The sequence below is a fragment of the Acomys minous genome, assembly GCF_964271855.1.
Source record: "Acomys minous genome assembly, chromosome: 13".
Lineage (NCBI taxonomy): Eukaryota > Metazoa > Chordata > Mammalia > Rodentia > Muridae > Acomys > Acomys minous.
In genome coordinates this window covers 61,498,133-61,515,049 of record NC_140495.1, presented here as the reverse complement: position 1 = coordinate 61,515,049, position 16,917 = coordinate 61,498,133, and the positions used below count along the sequence as shown (strand labels likewise).

Below are 16,917 nucleotides of genomic sequence, written 5' to 3'. Positions count from 1 at the left end.
ACAGCCCCTGTTCCAGGCACCCTCCACCCCCAGCGCCACCACCCCCACATTCTTCCTTTGTTGTGAAAGCAGCAAGGGGTGTGGGAGGCGGGTCAGGAGAAGTCAAGCTTTAGAAGATGGGCCCCAGCTGCTGACAGGCCTCCAGGATATGCAAGAGAGGACGGATAGTGCCTTGTCCCCCTTCTGGCTCTGGAGGGCCCCCCAGGCCTGCTTAGACCTCCCTTCCCCCAAAGCAGCTGGGAGGAGGGAAGGAAGCCACAGAGGGCCTCACAGGCAGGAGAAGTGGCGCCAGGACTCCAGGGTCCTGCCACATGGCCACCACATGTCCCTGACAACCCCGTCCACAGCACCTTCTTGTGGGCCTGTTTCCCCACCCCCCAAATGCCTTCCTCCAGGCCCTGTTTAGCAGGGTACAAACACATGGAGGCAAACAAGAAGAAGCCAAGAATGCAACAGTCCTGCTGCCCCGTCCACCGCTGCCCTCACCGTTCTATGAGGGCCTGAGACACACCATGCTTCCATCAAGACTCAGGCAGCAAAGAGGTTACCTGGTTCTTTTATTAAAGAAACATTGTGAAATACGTGGACCTGAAGTGAGGCCGCAGAGAGCAGGGGATGAAGGAGGCCGGGCAAGGCAGCTCAGCTGGCCAGCCCCAGCTCTCTGACAGAAACGCCAGCAGCAGGCACATCCCTGAGGTGCATACCTGCTTTTTACCCACCTTAGGAGCCTCAGCCAGCTACTCTAGAGGACTCCAAGTGGGGAGCATATGGTGAGGGCCCTTCCAGAGGGGGCTTCCTGAGGAAGGAGCCTAGACCCTGGAGGCAGCACTCTTTCATTTCCACTGCTCCCTCTTCACCACCCAATTGGGTTGGAGGAGAGACAAGAGCACTGGGGAATTGCTGTGAGGGCTGTGGGGACCCAGCGGACGGGAGGGGTGAACGTCAGCTGCTTGAAGAAAGATCCACCGTGCTGGTGCTGAGGCCCCGGGAGCCCTGGAAGAGACCATCAGCCGCACATCATCTCTCTCTGGAGCAAAGATGGAACCTCTAACCTCAGCCCGAGCTCTAGGACTTTGCTTAGCCACAGTCTGCTAGAGGAACGGCCAGGAAGAAGCCCAAGAATGCAGGCTTGTGCTGTGAACAGGCTGATGCAAGAGGTCGCTGCATTGAAGTAGCTAGCACTGCAGCTTTCTCAAAGGGACATTTAATACTTTGTTGTTGTTGTCCCTTTTTATTTCCTCACTAAGACTTCGAGGTAAGGAGTGTGACAGTTACACACAACAGAACCACCAGCAAGTCTGAGTCATTCTGGAATAATTTCTGTTCCCAAAGTACCAGTTTAGAGAGCATCGGTGGCTGTACTCTACTGATTAACCACAACTGAACTGTCTGGGCTGAAACACACACACTCTCTCTCTCTCTCTCTCTCTCTCTCTCTCTCTCTCTCTCTCTCTGTCTCTGTGTGTGTGTGTGTGTGTGTGTGTGTGCGCGTGTGTCGCCCTGGCTGTGCTAGAACTCTGTAGACCAGGCTAGTCTCGAACTCACAGAGATCCGCCTGCCTCTGCCTCTCGAGCGCAGGGATTGAAAGCATGTACCGCCCGCCTGCCACTGCCTAGCATCTGAAACTGCCTCTTGAAGCCCAGCACCCCCAACACCATGCTGTCAGCCTGACTTGAGAAGGGCTCCCAGGCCACCTTCATTATGGATGAGCCTTTCACCTTCCCAGATGCCCCTGGGGCTGCTTTCTTGAGGTCCTTTCTCTCTCAAGACCAGTGCGCCCCTCAGCACTCACCTGGAGTGGGGCTGCATTCGGTTGATTCAGGTAGTTCAGCGACGCTGCCCGCTTCATGTTGCTGCTACAAGGGAGAATGAGAGAACTGAGGCCAGCCCACGGTCCCTCCTCCACGTAGAATACTTCTAGGCCATTCTCCAGCACCAAGAGGAGCTGCAGGCAAAGGCTTGCTGGCCTGCTTGGTCACATCTCAACCTTGTCATGTACCTGGAAGGCCGAGGCTCTGTCCCTTGGAGCTTCCTCACCAGGAGCTCACTGCTTCTACGAAGCACATCCCGGATCTTGCCCAGAGAGCCACTCCTCTGCAGAGTGCCACTGCCATCCTGTCAGGAAGAGACAGGCTGTGGGAGCTAAAGGGTTCCATGTAGCCCAGCTTCTAAGTCTACGCCTGCCATTTATTCTGCACATCCTCCCATCCCTGAAGCCCAGTAATTGAACAAGAGTCAGAAGCAGATTCCCAGGGATCAGCCTGGAAGGATGGGCTATTTGGGGAACACACAACTAACACCCTGTACAAACCTGTGGAAAGGCAGCAAGGCAGGACAGGTCAGTAGCAATGAGCAGACTTACCCCTGACCACTCCACAGCCACCGAAGCCTCTTCACCTCCCTCGAATTTCACACTGTCCCCAGGGCCCTCCTGGGTGGTCCTTCTACCATCTCCTTCCCCAAGCAGCTCTGCCACCTTGGTCTGACTGATGGGGTCAGTACCCTGAAGAAAGAGGAAGAGATGCTAGGAAGATGTCTGCTCTTCCGGAGGACACAGATTGCATTCCCATCACACACGAGGCAGCTCACCATGCCTGGAACGCCAGCGCCAGGGACCCAGTGCCCTCTTCTGGCCTCTGTGAGCACTGCATGCACATGGCACAGGGCACACAGCCACACTCGCAGGCAAACTATCCACACACATAAAATAACATTTTTACTGGGAGAGAAGACTGGAATTAGGGGGTCTTTTCGGAGGGAAGGTAGAAACCTAGTGCAATAGGAGCACTGGAGTCTACGAGGGTGACCCTAGGGAAGACTCCTAGGGAGATACAGAGCCTGAGCCAGTCGCCATCTTCTGTAACCAAGCACGGCTCCCAGGAGAGGGACTGGAACGCCAACCTAGCCACAAAACCATCTACCTTCAATTTTTCCTGCCTACAACATGTGCTGGGGTCAAGGTGGCACAGAACTTGTGGGAGTGGCCACACAATGACTGGTCCAACCTGAGACCCACGCCTTAAGCATAATCAACATGGAGAGGCTTCATCCTGCACTGACAGAGGCAGATGCAGAGACCCACAGCCAGACACTAGGTGGAGCTCAGGGAGTCCTTTGGAAGAGGGGAAAGGAAGGATGTAGGAACCAGATGAGTAAAGGACACCACAAAAACACCCCACAGAATCAACTAACCAGGGCTCACAGGGGCTCACAGAGACTAAAGAGACAGTGGCGCCTGTATGGGTCTGAGCTAGGCCCCTGCAACCATGTTACGGTTGTGTAGCTTGGTGTTCTTGTGGGACTCCTAAGAGTGGGAGTGGGGGTGTCTCTGACTTGTATCTGCTCTTGGGACACTTTTCCTCATACCGAGCTGCCTTATCCATCTTTGACATGAGGATTTGTGCCTCGTCTTACTGTGACTTGTTACGCTGTGTTTGGTTGACATCCCTAAGAGTCCTGCTCTTTTCTGAAGGGAAATGGAGTTGGCGTGGGTCTAGGGGAGAACGGATGTGGGGGATGGAAGTGGGGGTAACCATATATGAAAGAAGAATAAAGTGAGAGGGAACAAACCAAAGGAAGGAGCTGGGACTTCACATCCCTTAACTGTCAGGATGCGGCTCTGGGTGTTTTTCTAGCATCAGCCACTGAAAGCACAGCATTTCCCTCCTTACCACGCCCTCACTCAGCTCCGGGGTAGCAATTTGCTTTGTGTGATCGTAGTACATCCTTACACAGACTTACCCGTAGCTACGGCCCAGAGTGAATGGACAATTTACTAAGCTACCTGAGACCCGTAATTGGAGAAATTCTGACGGGGCCTCTTCTCAGCCCTGCTTCATCTACACCACCCCTGCGAAAGGGAAGAGCTGCCCTCCTACGGCTGCATCTAGTGGACGGAATCCATTTCGTATTGTTTTGGTTTGTATTACTGCAGAGTATTGAACGTGCTGTTGTAGGGAGGTAGTAGCTGACATCAAGGTCCAGTTTGGCTGCTCTTCGTGTTATTTATTTATTTATTGTTTGTTTGTTTGACACAGGGTTTCTCTGTGTAGCCTTGGCTGTCCTGGACTTGCTTTGAAGACCAGGCTGGCCTTGAACTCACAGCGATCCGCCTGCCTCTGCCTCCCGGGTGCTGGGATTAAAGGTGTGAGCCATCACACCCAGCCACGTTATTTTCCTTCAGACAAAGTCTCACTATACTTAGAACTTGCCAACTTGGCTAGATTGGCTAGCTAGCATACCCCAGGGGTCCTCTTGTCTCTGCCTCCCTAACTTAGGTCCTCACTGTCATCTCCCTACTCAATTTCATTGTGTGTGTACATGCTTGTGTGTATGTGTACGTGCTTGTGTGTATGTGTACGTGCGTGTGTGTGTGTGTGTGTGTGTGTGTGTGTGTGTTGAAAAAGAGACACATTACCACAGCATGAGTGTGAAGGTCAAAGGACAACTTTGTGGCGCACCCTCCGTCCTCCCACTTTCATGCGGGCTCCAGGGATGGAACTCAGGTCACCAGGCTTGTGCAGAGCACTTTCACCCACCGAGCCATCCCACCAGCCCATTTTGTTTTGAGACAAGGCCTTACTCTGTAGCTTAAGCCAGCCTGGGACTCATTACGTAACTCAGGCTAGCCTCAAATTCACAGTAATTATTCTGCCTCAGCCTCTGGAATACTAGAATTACAAACACGAGCCACCATACCAACTGTGAAAAGAATCTTGAATCTTTACCCTCCTGACACAAAGGGCAAGTTTGGAGTGAGAACATTCTTTAAAACCACCACAACCATGGGACTGCCTCACTCCTCAGCACACGCAGTCTCTTGGCTGCCTTGTCCCCAGGCCCTTCCTTCTTGGCCCTCCCACTCTGGACTTCTATTTTTGTTTGAGACAGGTTTTTTTGCTTTTTGTTTTTTTAGGTATATTTATTGGCTGGGCAGTGATGTCACATGCCTTTAATCTTAGCACCTGGAAAACAGGCAGACAAGTGGATCTCTGAGTTCAAGGCTGGTCTATACAATGAGTTCCAGGATAGCTAGGGATACACAGAGAAACCCTGTCTCCAGGGAAAAAAAACTATATTCATCTCATCTTATGTATACGTGTGGTGTGTATGCCCGAGCGACATGTATGCATCACGTGCATGCTGGTGCCCATGGAGGCCATGAGACAGCCTTGGCTCCTTTGGAACTTGAGTTATAGGCAGTTGAAAGCTGCTTGATGTGGTTGCTGGGAATTGAACCTGGGTCCTGGGCAATAGCAGCATGCTCTTAATTACTGAGCTAGCCATCCCTAATACAGATCTTACTAAAAACCACGGCTAGCCTGGAACTCCCTGGCACCTCAGCCCCCCAAGCACCAGATTACAGAGATGCACTACTGTCTAGTGCTGTGGGCTTCTGACCTGTTTCCGGGAACGCAGGGCACATTCCTCCAAGGTCTCAGCTGCCTCCAGCTTTCCCTGGCGCCTGTACAGAGCTCCTAGGTTTCTGAGAGTAGTGTTCACTGTGGGGCTGCAGGGAGAATGATTCAGAAGTGGTGTGAGAGCACAGCCCGACAGTAGAGCGCTCACCAAGCATACACAGCCCTGCTCACATCTGAGCACTACAAAAGGGAACGAACAGGAAAGGGGGCAGAGAAAGGGGTGAGAGAAAGGCAGAGGGGTGAAGCCTCTTGGATCAGGAACCTGGCCAGAAGAGCCTGAGACCGAACCTCTGACCGCTGGCAGCTCACCTGCTCACTTTGCAGGCCTTGTACCAGCCTCCATATTCTGCATAGGGCGTGCCGCTGTCCCGGTGCCGGTTCTGGAGATGAGAGGACAAAGATGCAGGAGGCAGGGGGCACAGGGCTACGGGCTGGGAAAGGCTCTGGGCATCGAGGGCTGGGGCAAAGAAGTAAGTAGCTAAGCGAACACAAGGACCGAGCCAGAGGCCCTGGGAGGCCACAGCTCCCCGTGCTGAGCCCCTACTTACTTTGCTCATTTCCTCCCGCTCCTCAGCATGCATCCAGATAGGCTTGTGGTCATCTGAGGACGGTACAGTGAGAGGAGAAGAGGTAAGAGAACAGATCTGGACACTATGTGGGAGCCAGAACCCACAGGCCAGAGGAGCTGAACTGAGAAGAATGTGGCTCTCCCTGTGGGTCCATGTGCGGGCCCCGTCAGCTCTGTTCCTTTCCTCGTCCTTACCACTCACCATCCACAGAGCCAAACTCCTGCACGTGCGCGCGGGTCAGGATCTCTTTGTAGAGGGTCTCGGCCTCAGAGTACTTGCCCTGCTTCAGGTAACAGGAAGCCTGGGAGACAGAGCAGGAGATGGAAGGGGGCAGAGGGGCAGGCAGACTCAGGGAGACCCCGTTCTAACTGTGGGGTTAACGTTATTCCCACCCAACCCCCAGTAGGACTGGGGACCTCTGGCAGCAGTATGCAGCCGACCCTTCACTTCAGAGGCAGCCCTGGAGACAGGCACCATGGTGGCAAAGGGATGTCCTCCCTCCTGATGCGTCCTGAGTCTAGGCCCCGCCCACCTGGGAGGCCTTTCCCTTCCCCTCCTTCCACCCACCCATCCCTTCCTTCCTTACCAGGTTATTCTTGGTCCGAGCTACGTTGGGGTTGTCCGGCCCTAGCTGGCTCTCATAGATGGCAAGTGCCCGCTGATAATAGCGCTCTACCGCCTCGTACTTGCCCTGGTTTTGACACAGGAGGGCCAAGTTGTTCAATTGCTTTGCCACATCTGGGTGGTCGGTGCCCAAGACCTGCGAAAGAGCAAAGGGGCAGACAGAGGACTGTGTGTGACTACACCTGAGGAGCAGAAGGAAAGGGGGGCGGGGAGAGAAGTCAGCAGTGGAGAGGGCGGGAGGGCTGGGGAGGATGAGGAAGGTGTAAGTACCTTTTCTCGGATCTCCAGTGCCCTCTGGCACAGTGGCTCTGCCTCCTTGTATTTACCCCTTTTGCCATACAGCACAGCCAGATTGTTGAGTGTGGCAGCCACCTGCAAAGGAAGGCCAACCCCCGTCACATACCAATTCTACAAAGGCTGAGAGAATCTTTAGTTTATCCGTGCACAGCAGAGCCCAAGGCAACATCATGAGACATAGAGTCGACGTTGGTGAGATGGCTCCGCAGGGAGAACGCTTGCTGCCAGGCCTGCAGACCTAAGTTCATAGGGGATGGGGAAAGCCAACTCCACCAACTTGGTTGTCCTCTGACCTCTGGATAGCTATCTCTACCCCCGCCCCTCCAGTAATTACTTTCAAAGGGCACAGACAGAGACATTCTACCACCAGCGCCTGAAGCTGGAAAGGGAGAAACTACAGAGTGGCTGAAGCTCTATGGGGGTGAGGCTATCGCCCTCTACAGGGCCTTCTAGAAACTTCTGACAGTGGTTTCTGGCTGCTGGCTGGTGTTTTTAGCAGTGGAAAGCAGGAAAGCCATGAGTACTGTCTGTGCATGGGTCACAGGCTCAGGCATCTTTGGGCGAAAGCTCTCGCATCCCTGGGGAGGAGGGTGAGATCCCAGCACCGCTGAGATACAGCATACCTGCCTGGCCAATGTGATGTCATAGGGAACTGTTCTCACAAGGTCACCTCACTTCCAAAGATGCTATTGCTCATTTTCTCAACTTTGACAACCCATCATATGCTTGGCATTCTGTGCCTACTCAAAGCAATTTCTAGAACTTCATCTTTTGAAAAAGTTCTTAATATCACACGCGCGCGTGTGAATGTACACATGAATGCAGTTAGCATGGAGACCAGAGGTGCCAGACGCTGATTGGTGTGAGCCACCTGATGGAACCAAAATCTGTTCCTTTGATGAGCCATGCACTCTCTGAACTGCTGAGCCATTTCTCCAGATCCCAACTTTTTCTTTAAAAAGGCTTTTAAAATTCTGTGTGTGTGTGTGCGCGCGCGCGTGCGCGCATGCATGTGTGTGTGTGTGTGTGTGTGTGTGTGTGTGTGTGTGTGTGTGTGTGTATTCCTAGGACAACTTAGAGGAGTCAGTTCTCTCCTTCCACCATGTAGGTTTGGGGCTGAACTTAGGCCATCAGGTTTGGCAATAGGTACTTTTACTGGCTGAGCCATCTTGCCAGCCTAAATTTCTAGAACAGAACTCTTCCTCTTCTATACAAATAAATATGGTCAAGCTGTATGGTCTACGTGAATACTTATAATAATGTTGTGTTTTAGGTCAGGTCTGGTGGCCCACATCTTTAATCCTAGCACTCAGAAGGCAGAGGCAGGCAGATTTCTTGAATTCAAGACCAGCCTGGTCTACATACAAAGTTCTAGAACAGTCAGAACTACATGGGGAAAAAATAAAGTCATTATTTTATTTTATTTTTATTTAGTTTTATTTTATGTGCATTGGTATGTAGGTGTCAGATGCCTTGGAACTGGAGTTACAGACAGTTGTGAGCTGCCATGTGGGTGCTGGGAATTGAACCCAGGTCCTTTGGAAGAGCAGGCAGTGCTCTTAACCACTGAGCCATCTCTCCAGCCCCCAAAAGTCGTATTTTTAAAAAAGATTTATTTATTATATATAGAATGTTCTGCCTGCATATACACCTGCACACCAGAAGAGGACACCAGATCTTATTATAGTTGATTGTGAGCCACCATGTGTTGCTGGGAATTGAACTCAGGATGTTTGGAAAAGAATCCAGTGCTCTTAACCTCTGAGCCATCTCTCCAGCCCATAATAAATCCACCATCAGATTTTTGGTTTTTTGAGATGGTTTTTCTGTCCAACATCAGATTATTAGTATTTAGCTATTTATTTTACATTGTATTATGTGTATTTTTTTGTTTGTTGGTTTGTTTTGGTTTTTCGAGACAGGGTTTCTCTGTGTAGCCTTGACTGTCCCGGACTCACTCTGTAGACCAGGCTGGCCTCTAATTCACAGAGATCCACCTGCCTCTGCCTCCTGAGTGCTGGATTACAGGCGTGAGCCACTGCACTTGGCGTAATTAAATTTCAAGGAAAACATCTGTCGTAAAAAGGAAGTCAGAGTCCAGGTGTACTGAGTCACTGAGCAGGGCATCTGGCTTCCCTAGCACTGCTAGACTGGTTCAGCCCAGTTCCTAAGAAAAACACAAGGGAACGAGGGACAAGAGGGGAATAAGAAGGGATATATGTGGTCATATATTTTATGTACATGCATGAAAATGTACCAATTAGGAGCTGGAGAGACGAGCAGAGGTTACGAACACTGGCTGCTCTTTTAGAGGACCTACGTTCAATTCCCAGCACCCACAAGTAGGATATGATGTTGCTCTCTTTTCACTTCTGCAGGCACTGTGCACACATGGTACACAGATACACATGCAGGCAAACGTCCCATATATATAAAATTTAAATAAAAGGAAAAGGTTTTTTTGAAAGAAAATGTCACAAATCTCAGGTATAATGTGATTACTATACACTGATATAAAAAGTAAGCAACAAAAAAAGGGGCCATTGGGCCACAGAGAACTGATAGCCACTGAGTCCACTGGACAGAGCCAGAAAGACCTCAAGCCTCCTTCTCAAGCATCTAGTGAGTGGACTGAGGGCAGCGCACAGAGGACAGCAGGGATGAGTGGGGAGGGAGTGGGCCAGGAATACTAACGGCTGGGTGGTCGCGCCCCAGCGTGCTCTCCCGGATGCTGAGGGCGTCGTTCAGCAGATGCGCAGCCTCCTTGTACTTATTCTGGTCCCTGGAAAGCAGCAGACATGACACATGTTAGTATGACCTCTGTCCCCACGCCAGCTACTTCCCTCCCTCCCTTCAAAAGAACTGAGGTACACTTAGAGACTGGGGATGCCCCAGAAGTCAGGAAGCCTGTCGTGGCAGGAAGAAAGCTTTATGACACACACTAGGCTGCAGAACACTGCCATCATCCCAAGAGGAGGCCACAGGTCCTCAGAAGCAGGAGCCAGACACAGAACGAGACACACACACTTTCTCTCCAGACAGGCCAGGGAAACAGAAAGCCTCAGAGATGAGGTCAAGGGTTAGGGATTAGAGAAAGTGAGGCTTCCCGCATGGGAGGGTGGGGAGGGAACAAGCCCTTGTAAGTGTACCTGGGAGCCCAGCAGAGAGGGGCGGAAGGGAGGATGTGAGCTGTTCCAGACTATGGAGGAGGGGTGCTCACCGATACACCAAAGCCAGGATGTTGAGCATAGTAGCCACATCAGGGTGACCTCGGCCGGACGTGCGCTCCAGGTCCTCTAGCGCTTGCTTGCAGAGTGGCACGGCCACCTCGTAGCGGCCCTGAGCTGCATACTGGATGACCAGGTTGTGCAGGGTCCGCAGCCTTGCTGGGATCTCATAGCCACCCTGCTGAGCTGCTGCAGCACCCTGACCACGGGACACTAGCTCATCCAAAAAAAAAAAAAAAAGACAGGGCATCTCCTCAGAGGGCTCATCTTTTCCTTTACTGCCTGCCCTCCTCTCCGCCCACCCTTTGTCTCTATGCTGCTCCCTGCCTGACTCTTTCAAGCACACCCTTGCACCTGTGCCCATCCCAATCCCTTTTAGTCTCTCAGTAAGTCACTCAAGTAACATGTACTCAATAAACATACACAAGGAGTCTCCAACAAAGCAAAGGCACGAAAGCCTTAAGTAATCCATGCGGCTCCAGCCCAGGGTTATTCTCAGCTAGGATGTAACCTTCCTAGTGGTCCCACATCACTTTCAACTTGGTCATCCTATAGCATAGCACACTTAGTAAATGCCGATGGGCACAGAGGGTGGGGGAACACTCAAGCCCTCGCCTGGAGCCTGCCCCGTCCCCAAGTCCCCAAAGGAAGTAGAGAACTTGTCTCTGGATGTGGCTCTGGGGATCCTGTTCGGTGTGGACCACAGCTTGAGGCAGCTGCCTGCTGCCCTCATTGCCCTGCAGCCCCACAGGCCGACTCACAGGCAGATTCACTCACAGGCAGACTCACAGACAGACTCACAGGCAGATTCACTCACAGGCAGACTCACAGGCAGATTCACTCACAGGCAGACTCACAGGCAGATTCACTCACAGGCAGCCCCACAGGCAGATTCACTCACAGGTAGACTCACTCACAGGCAGACTCACTCACAGGCAGACTCACTCACAGGCTGACTCACTCACAGGCTGACTCACTCACAGGCAGATTCACTCACAGGCAGATTCACTCACAGGCAGATTCACTCACAGGTAGACTCACTCACAGGCAGATTCACTCACAGGTAGACTCACTCACAGGCCAATTCACTCACAGGCAGATTCACTCACAGGTAGACTCACTCACAGGCAGACTCCCTCACAGGCTGACTCACTCACAGGCAGACTCACTCACAGGATGACTCACTCACAGGCAGCCCCACAGGCAGACTCACTCACAGGCAGACTCACTCACAGGCAGACTCACTCACAGGTAGACTCACTCATAGGCAGATTCACTCACAGGCTGACTCACTCACAGGCAGACTCCCTCACAGGCTGACTCACTCACAGGCAGACTCACTCACAGGATGACTCACTCACAGGCAGCCCCACAGGCAGACTCACTCACAGGCAGACTCACTCACAGGCAGACTCACTCACAGGTAGACTCACTCATAGGCAGATTCACTCACAGGCTGACTCACTCACAGGCAGACTCACTCACAGGCTGACTCACTCACAGGCAGACTCACAGGCCAACCCACAGGCAGACTCACAGCCATTGCTGGACTCTTCCTCCTCCTCATTGGGGAACAGGTCATCCAGGGCATCTTTGGTGGCATCTCCTTCCTTCTCCTCCTGGAAGAGAAGGGACAGCCTGCCAGACCCCAGTGGTCTCTCCAGGGGCTCTCCTAAGCCACAAAGTCACCGACCAATGGAGCCCAATGCCTCAGCCCCTGGGAAAGAGCAGCAGCTGGCTCAGCCATGCGCAGGCCTCTTCGATGTAAAAGCCGGGGCTGTCTTAGACAAAAATCTCATGACCTTTATTTTTCACCCAGAAAGTTCCCCCCTAACAGCCTTACTCCCCAGCCTCCCTCTCTAACACTCCTCTTTCGTAATTATAGCCATGGCCTCCCCATGCCTTTACACTGATTATATGTCTCTCCTGTCTCTCCTGAGGGGAAGGGGGATGTCTGCTCTTTACTGACACGTACCCAAAGTGTCTTGCTCTGCCTTGGGCTCACCATCACCGTTTGCCCAGTGTGGGCTGATGGCCTGGCCCTTACTTTTCTTCCTCAGGGATGGCAATCTTTTTTTTTTTTTTTTTTTTTTTTAGTTTTTTTTAGTTTTTCGAGACAAGTTTTCTCTGTGTAGCCTTGACTGTCCTGGACTCACTTTGTAGTCCAGGCTGGCCTTGAATTCACAGCGATCCGCCTGCCTCTGCCTCCCAAGTGCTGGAATTAAAGGCGTGCACCACCACGCCCAGCTAGGGATGGCAATCTTACAGAGACTTCAAACACCCCTGTCAGGCTCGTCAGGCAAATGATCTCATCACTGTTCCTGGATAGACTGGCACTCTAGCCCTAGGGTCCTAACTGGGGTACCCCTCCAGGCCAGAAGGCTCCTCTTTCTCCACATCATCCTCAGAATCCAGCACAACCCCTAACCCAATCCAATGTACACACTGCCATAACCACTAACCAATTCTGTCCCAGCATACTCTCTGAAGCTGTCTATGTGGAAGTCCCTCTGCACTGACTGAGCCACATCCCCACTGTGTGCCTGCTGTGCAGCTCTGCACAGATGCAGGTACTTTTTCAAAAGTCTCCTCCCGTCTGCACTCATAAGGCACAGGGATACACACACATCTGCTCAGTGGGGGCTGAGTTACACAGCTGGAGAGAACACCGGAAGGGAGTCTCCTGCTGAAGCGGGCTATGCTTTCCCTGACTGTAGCCCCGCGGGATTCTGGCTTTGAGGTGTCTGGCTGCTTGTCCTACTTCACATACTGGTAACTGTGAGAACAAGAGCTCTCACCCCACTCTCCGGGGGAGTACACATTTCCTTTAAGTTGACCGAACAAGTTGAGAGTGTTTCCCCGTGGCTGTCATCTGGAGTCGGTATCAAGGCGGAAAATAAAACCCTTCCAAGTGGGAACCCGTTAGGCGTTTCCGGTGGGAGAGGGGGACTGTTGCCCCGCCTGTGGTCCCGGTGAACCCTGGCTCTCCTGCTCACCATGCTGTGCCCGTCCTCGTCGTACTGGCGCAGCTGCCGCAAGAACTCCAGGTGCTTCTTCTCTTCCTCCAGCTGAGCCACGGCCTGTTCACTGCGCTGCAGCCGCTGCTGAGTGCCTGCCAGCTCGTCACGCAGCCACTGGTTCTCCTGGCACAGGCGCCGGACTTGAGCCCGCAGCTTCTGCTTCTCCGATTCCACCGTGCTCAGGTGGCTGGCCAGGGCCAGCATCACCTAGGTCGGAACAGCATGTGAGCTCCAGTCTCTTGGATAAGAGCATCCAGGGGGCAGGTGGCCTTCTGGGAGGTGGCCAGTCGGGGAGAGGATTCGAAAAAGCAACAAGCAGGAGTGGGTGGCAACAGCTCCACCATCAAAAGATGCTCTGAGGGGCTGGAGCGGTGGTTCTCAGCCTTCCGATGCTGTGACCCTTCAATACAGTTCCTCATGGTGCAGTGACCCCAACCGTACAGTTATTTCATTGCTGATTCATAACGTCAATATTGCTACTATTATGAATTATAAAGTAAATATCTAGTATGCAGGATCATTTGACCCGCCAAAGGGTCGTGACCCCACAGGTTGAGAAACACTGGACTGGAGAGATGTCACAGTAATTAAGAGCCCTGGTTGCTCTTCCTGAGGATCTGGGTTCAATTCCCAGCACCAATAATGTTGGCTTGCAACCACCTGTACATCCAGCCCCATGAGATCTGATGGCCTCTATGGGTACCAGGCATACAGGTAGTATACAGTAATACACGCAGACAAAATACTTATATACATAAAATAAATGGATTAAATTTAAAAAACAAAAAACAGTCTAAACCCAGTTGTCACCACCTCCATTGTTTTCACCAGATGCCAACCCACCAGTTCCCACCTAGACAAGGGCAGCCTCTCACTGGTCCCCAGTTTCTGCCCTTGTTCTCTGGCTCTCCTCACCCAGAGAGCAGATGATCTCAGGCTGAATCCCACCACTCCTCAGACACCCCAACAGCTCCCATCGCTCTCAATGGAGAAGCAAAGACCCTAGACCAGCCTGCGGGCGCCACTCGCGCTGTCCCCACCTCGGATGGCATCCCCTCCCCTCAGTATTCTAGTGCCCTGTCTCCTCACACGTCATTCACTCCACAGAAAGCAACAGCAGCCCTGACAATCACTCAATTCTTCAGTCAGGCTCCAGGCAAGGCCTCTGCACCTGCCCTGGCTTCTTGGCATCCTGGTTACCCTATGGCTTGGTCCCTTGACCTCAAATGGTTGCTCAAATGTCACCTTTTGAATGCATCTTTTATGACCACTTTAAGTGAAACTGCATCCTCTTTCTATTTCTCTCCTTTCTTTCTTTCTTTTTTTTTTTTTTTAAGATTTATTTGTCTATTTACTTATTATGTATACAGTGTTCTGCCTGCATGTACATCTGCAGGCCAGAAGAGGGCACCAGATCTCATTATAGATGGTTGTGAGCCACCACCCCTGACTCTTACCTGGGCTTCACCAAGTCCCAGTTCAATGTTCTCCATCGACCGCCGCAGCTGCCGGGCCTTCTCGTGCACCAGCCCTTCCTCATGGCCTCCCTGCTGCAGACACTCAATGGTGTGGGACAGGCTCTGCAGCACCGCCTGATGTTCACTGTGCAGGGCCTCCAGGCCTTGGCTCACTAACTTGGTACTGCCCAAGATCTCCTCCTGGCTGAGGCGGTGCCCCGCAGGCTCATCCCGCTGCCCCAACACCAGGCCTGACATCCTGGGCTAGAGAGAAAGCACAGAGTTCCGCTGGTAAAGATGAAAGACACAGAGTGTGGCGGGGATCCAAGAGAAGGGGAAAGACTACTGGAGACCCTGAGCTGATGAAAGAGAGTGGGCGAGGAGGAGGAACTCCATGGCACTAAACAGGAAGCTAAGGTGAGGGAGAGGAACTAACTTGAATAAAGATTTATAGAACAGACAGGCGTGCTCAGAGCTGGACGGATGCAGGACTTGACGATTGGAGGAGGGCATGGGTTAGAACAAGGACTCGGGGATCTGAAGGGCATTTGGGAGAGCTGCAAAAAGAGCAGGGTAGAAGAAAACAGATTCTGCTGGGTGGTGGTGGCGCACACCTTTAACCCCAGTACTCGAGAGGCAGAAGCAGGTGATCTCTGAGTTCGAGGCCAGCCTGGTCTACAGAGTGAGTTCCAAGATAGACAAGGCTACACAGAGAAACCCTGTCTTGAAACACCAAAAAGAAAAAAAAAAAGAAGAAAGAAAAGAAAACAGAGGCTGGGCATGGTGGCGCACGCCTTTAATCCCAGCACTAGGGAGGCAGAGGCAGGAGGATCTGCAAGTTCCAGGCCAGCCTGGTCTACAAAGAAGAGTCCAGGACAGTCAAGGGTACACAAAGAAACCTTGTCTCCAAAAGCAAAAGAAGAAAAAGAAAAGAAAACAGAATCTGTGCAGAAAGCAGTGTCCCAGTGAAGGGGCGGGGCTCAAGGTTAGGGAAGAGAAGGAGAAAAAGGAAACAGAGCCCTCCTCACAGGGCTCTGGAGGGTTAAAGGTCTTCAGGCTGCTGACGGCTGAAAGCAAAGGAACTAAGGCCAGCATCTCCCAACCTGCTTAGCTCCTTTCTAACTAGCTTTCGGGCCTCACTTGCCACCCCCAGCGTTCAGTCTTCCTACTTCCTCAAAACTCACCTCTGCAATCTCCTTACCTGTGGACAGAGCAGAGCCTCTGGCTTCAGGCGGCTCCCAGGCCAGAGCCCGGAAGCAACTCTGAACTGCAACTAAGGATTTAGAAGGCTCTGCACTGCCCAAAGTCCAGAAGTCCGGCAGTCCCACCCCCTCTCTGTCACCACTTCACAGCCACCCAGAGGACCTGGCACAGAGCCCCACCCAGGACAAACACCCTCCTTCCTTCTGCCTGCAGGTTCTTCAGAGAGCCGTCCTAATGACCCCTCTTCTCCCTTAAACCCAGTCTCTCCAAATCCAGGTCTGAGGAGTTACTTTCTCCCAATAAGGGAAGGAAAGAACTGATTTAATCTGAGACCTGCAGCAAGGGGTGTGGCTGTGAAAGGCTGAGAAGGGAGACCTGGTTAGGGTTCCCAACCGGATTACAGCAACAGCCTCCTTTCATGGCTTTGTCTAACATAATCACCTAACAGGCACCTTATGGGGCCTCTCAAGTGCTTGATGCTCAGGAAAGCATAGCAGATCTGCGGAGCAGGCGCTGAGCACAAGCTACCCCTGCCTGGGGGCGGGAGGGGGCGGGGGGGGGCTGCAATTCAAGAGTGTCTAAGGTCGCTAACCTGCCCTGAGGGCCCGGGGCGAGGACGGAGTGACATAGGCAGGGCTTGAGGGGGAGGAAGGTGTGAGTGAGGGTAGAGTCGCTGACCAAGACCAGAGAGGGCGGACAGACTCTAGGTCAGAGTCAGGGGATCCCACAGGGGGCGGGGCAGGTTGTCCTACTGTCTGTCTGAAGGCGAGAGGGGCGGGGAAGAATCGTGGGGGGCGGAGTTTTTGAGTCCGTCTAGAGTTTTGTGAGGTTGGTCGGAAAGTAATTTATTAATTTGTCCCGGAGTGTGGGAATAAGAGTTGGTGCAATCTTAATCCTCAGCCCCAAGGGTACTCCCAAAGACTCACCTGCAGTCTGTTGGTCCGGCTGCCGCCTTGATGGGTACTGCCCCTTTAAATTCATCATGGCTGCCGCTCGAGGAAATTGTTTTGACGGCTCTAAGGGGCGGGGCCTGACCTCCCAGTCACGCGACCTGAGTTCCCGCTAATGATTGGCTAAGAACTTGTTCTTTAAGAAGGATA

General features: G+C 52.5%; 1 protein-coding gene across 5 annotated transcripts; it reads right to left on the bottom strand.

The window, feature by feature from the left end:
- Window positions 1-540: 540 nt before the first annotated feature.
- Window positions 541-16,878, bottom strand: KLC4 (kinesin light chain 4). Of its 5 annotated transcripts, none has more exons than XM_084755053.1 (17): window positions 16,744-16,789; window positions 15,799-15,887; window positions 14,615-14,878; window positions 13,134-13,364; window positions 11,675-11,753; window positions 10,131-10,350; window positions 9,605-9,692; window positions 6,884-6,985; window positions 6,576-6,749; window positions 6,191-6,290; window positions 5,969-6,021; window positions 5,730-5,800; window positions 5,401-5,509; window positions 2,363-2,503; window positions 2,000-2,115; window positions 1,793-1,856; window positions 541-993 (listed from the first exon to the last, which is right to left on the bottom strand). In XM_084755053.1, the coding sequence occupies exons 3-17, from the start codon at window positions 14,870-14,872 to the stop codon at window positions 943-945; spliced, it is 1,857 nt and encodes a 618-aa protein (XP_084611179.1). In that variant the 5' UTR covers window positions 14,873-14,878; window positions 15,799-15,887; window positions 16,744-16,789; the 3' UTR covers window positions 541-942. The 5 variants fall into 5 exon arrangements, with proteins under 5 accessions (XP_084611179.1, XP_084611178.1, XP_084611181.1 ...); XM_084755052.1 differs by having other exon boundaries at window positions 11,675-11,756; window positions 16,744-16,788; XM_084755055.1 differs by having other exon boundaries at window positions 11,675-11,756; window positions 15,816-15,887; window positions 16,744-16,762.
- Between the last annotated feature and the right edge of the window lie 39 nt (window positions 16,879-16,917).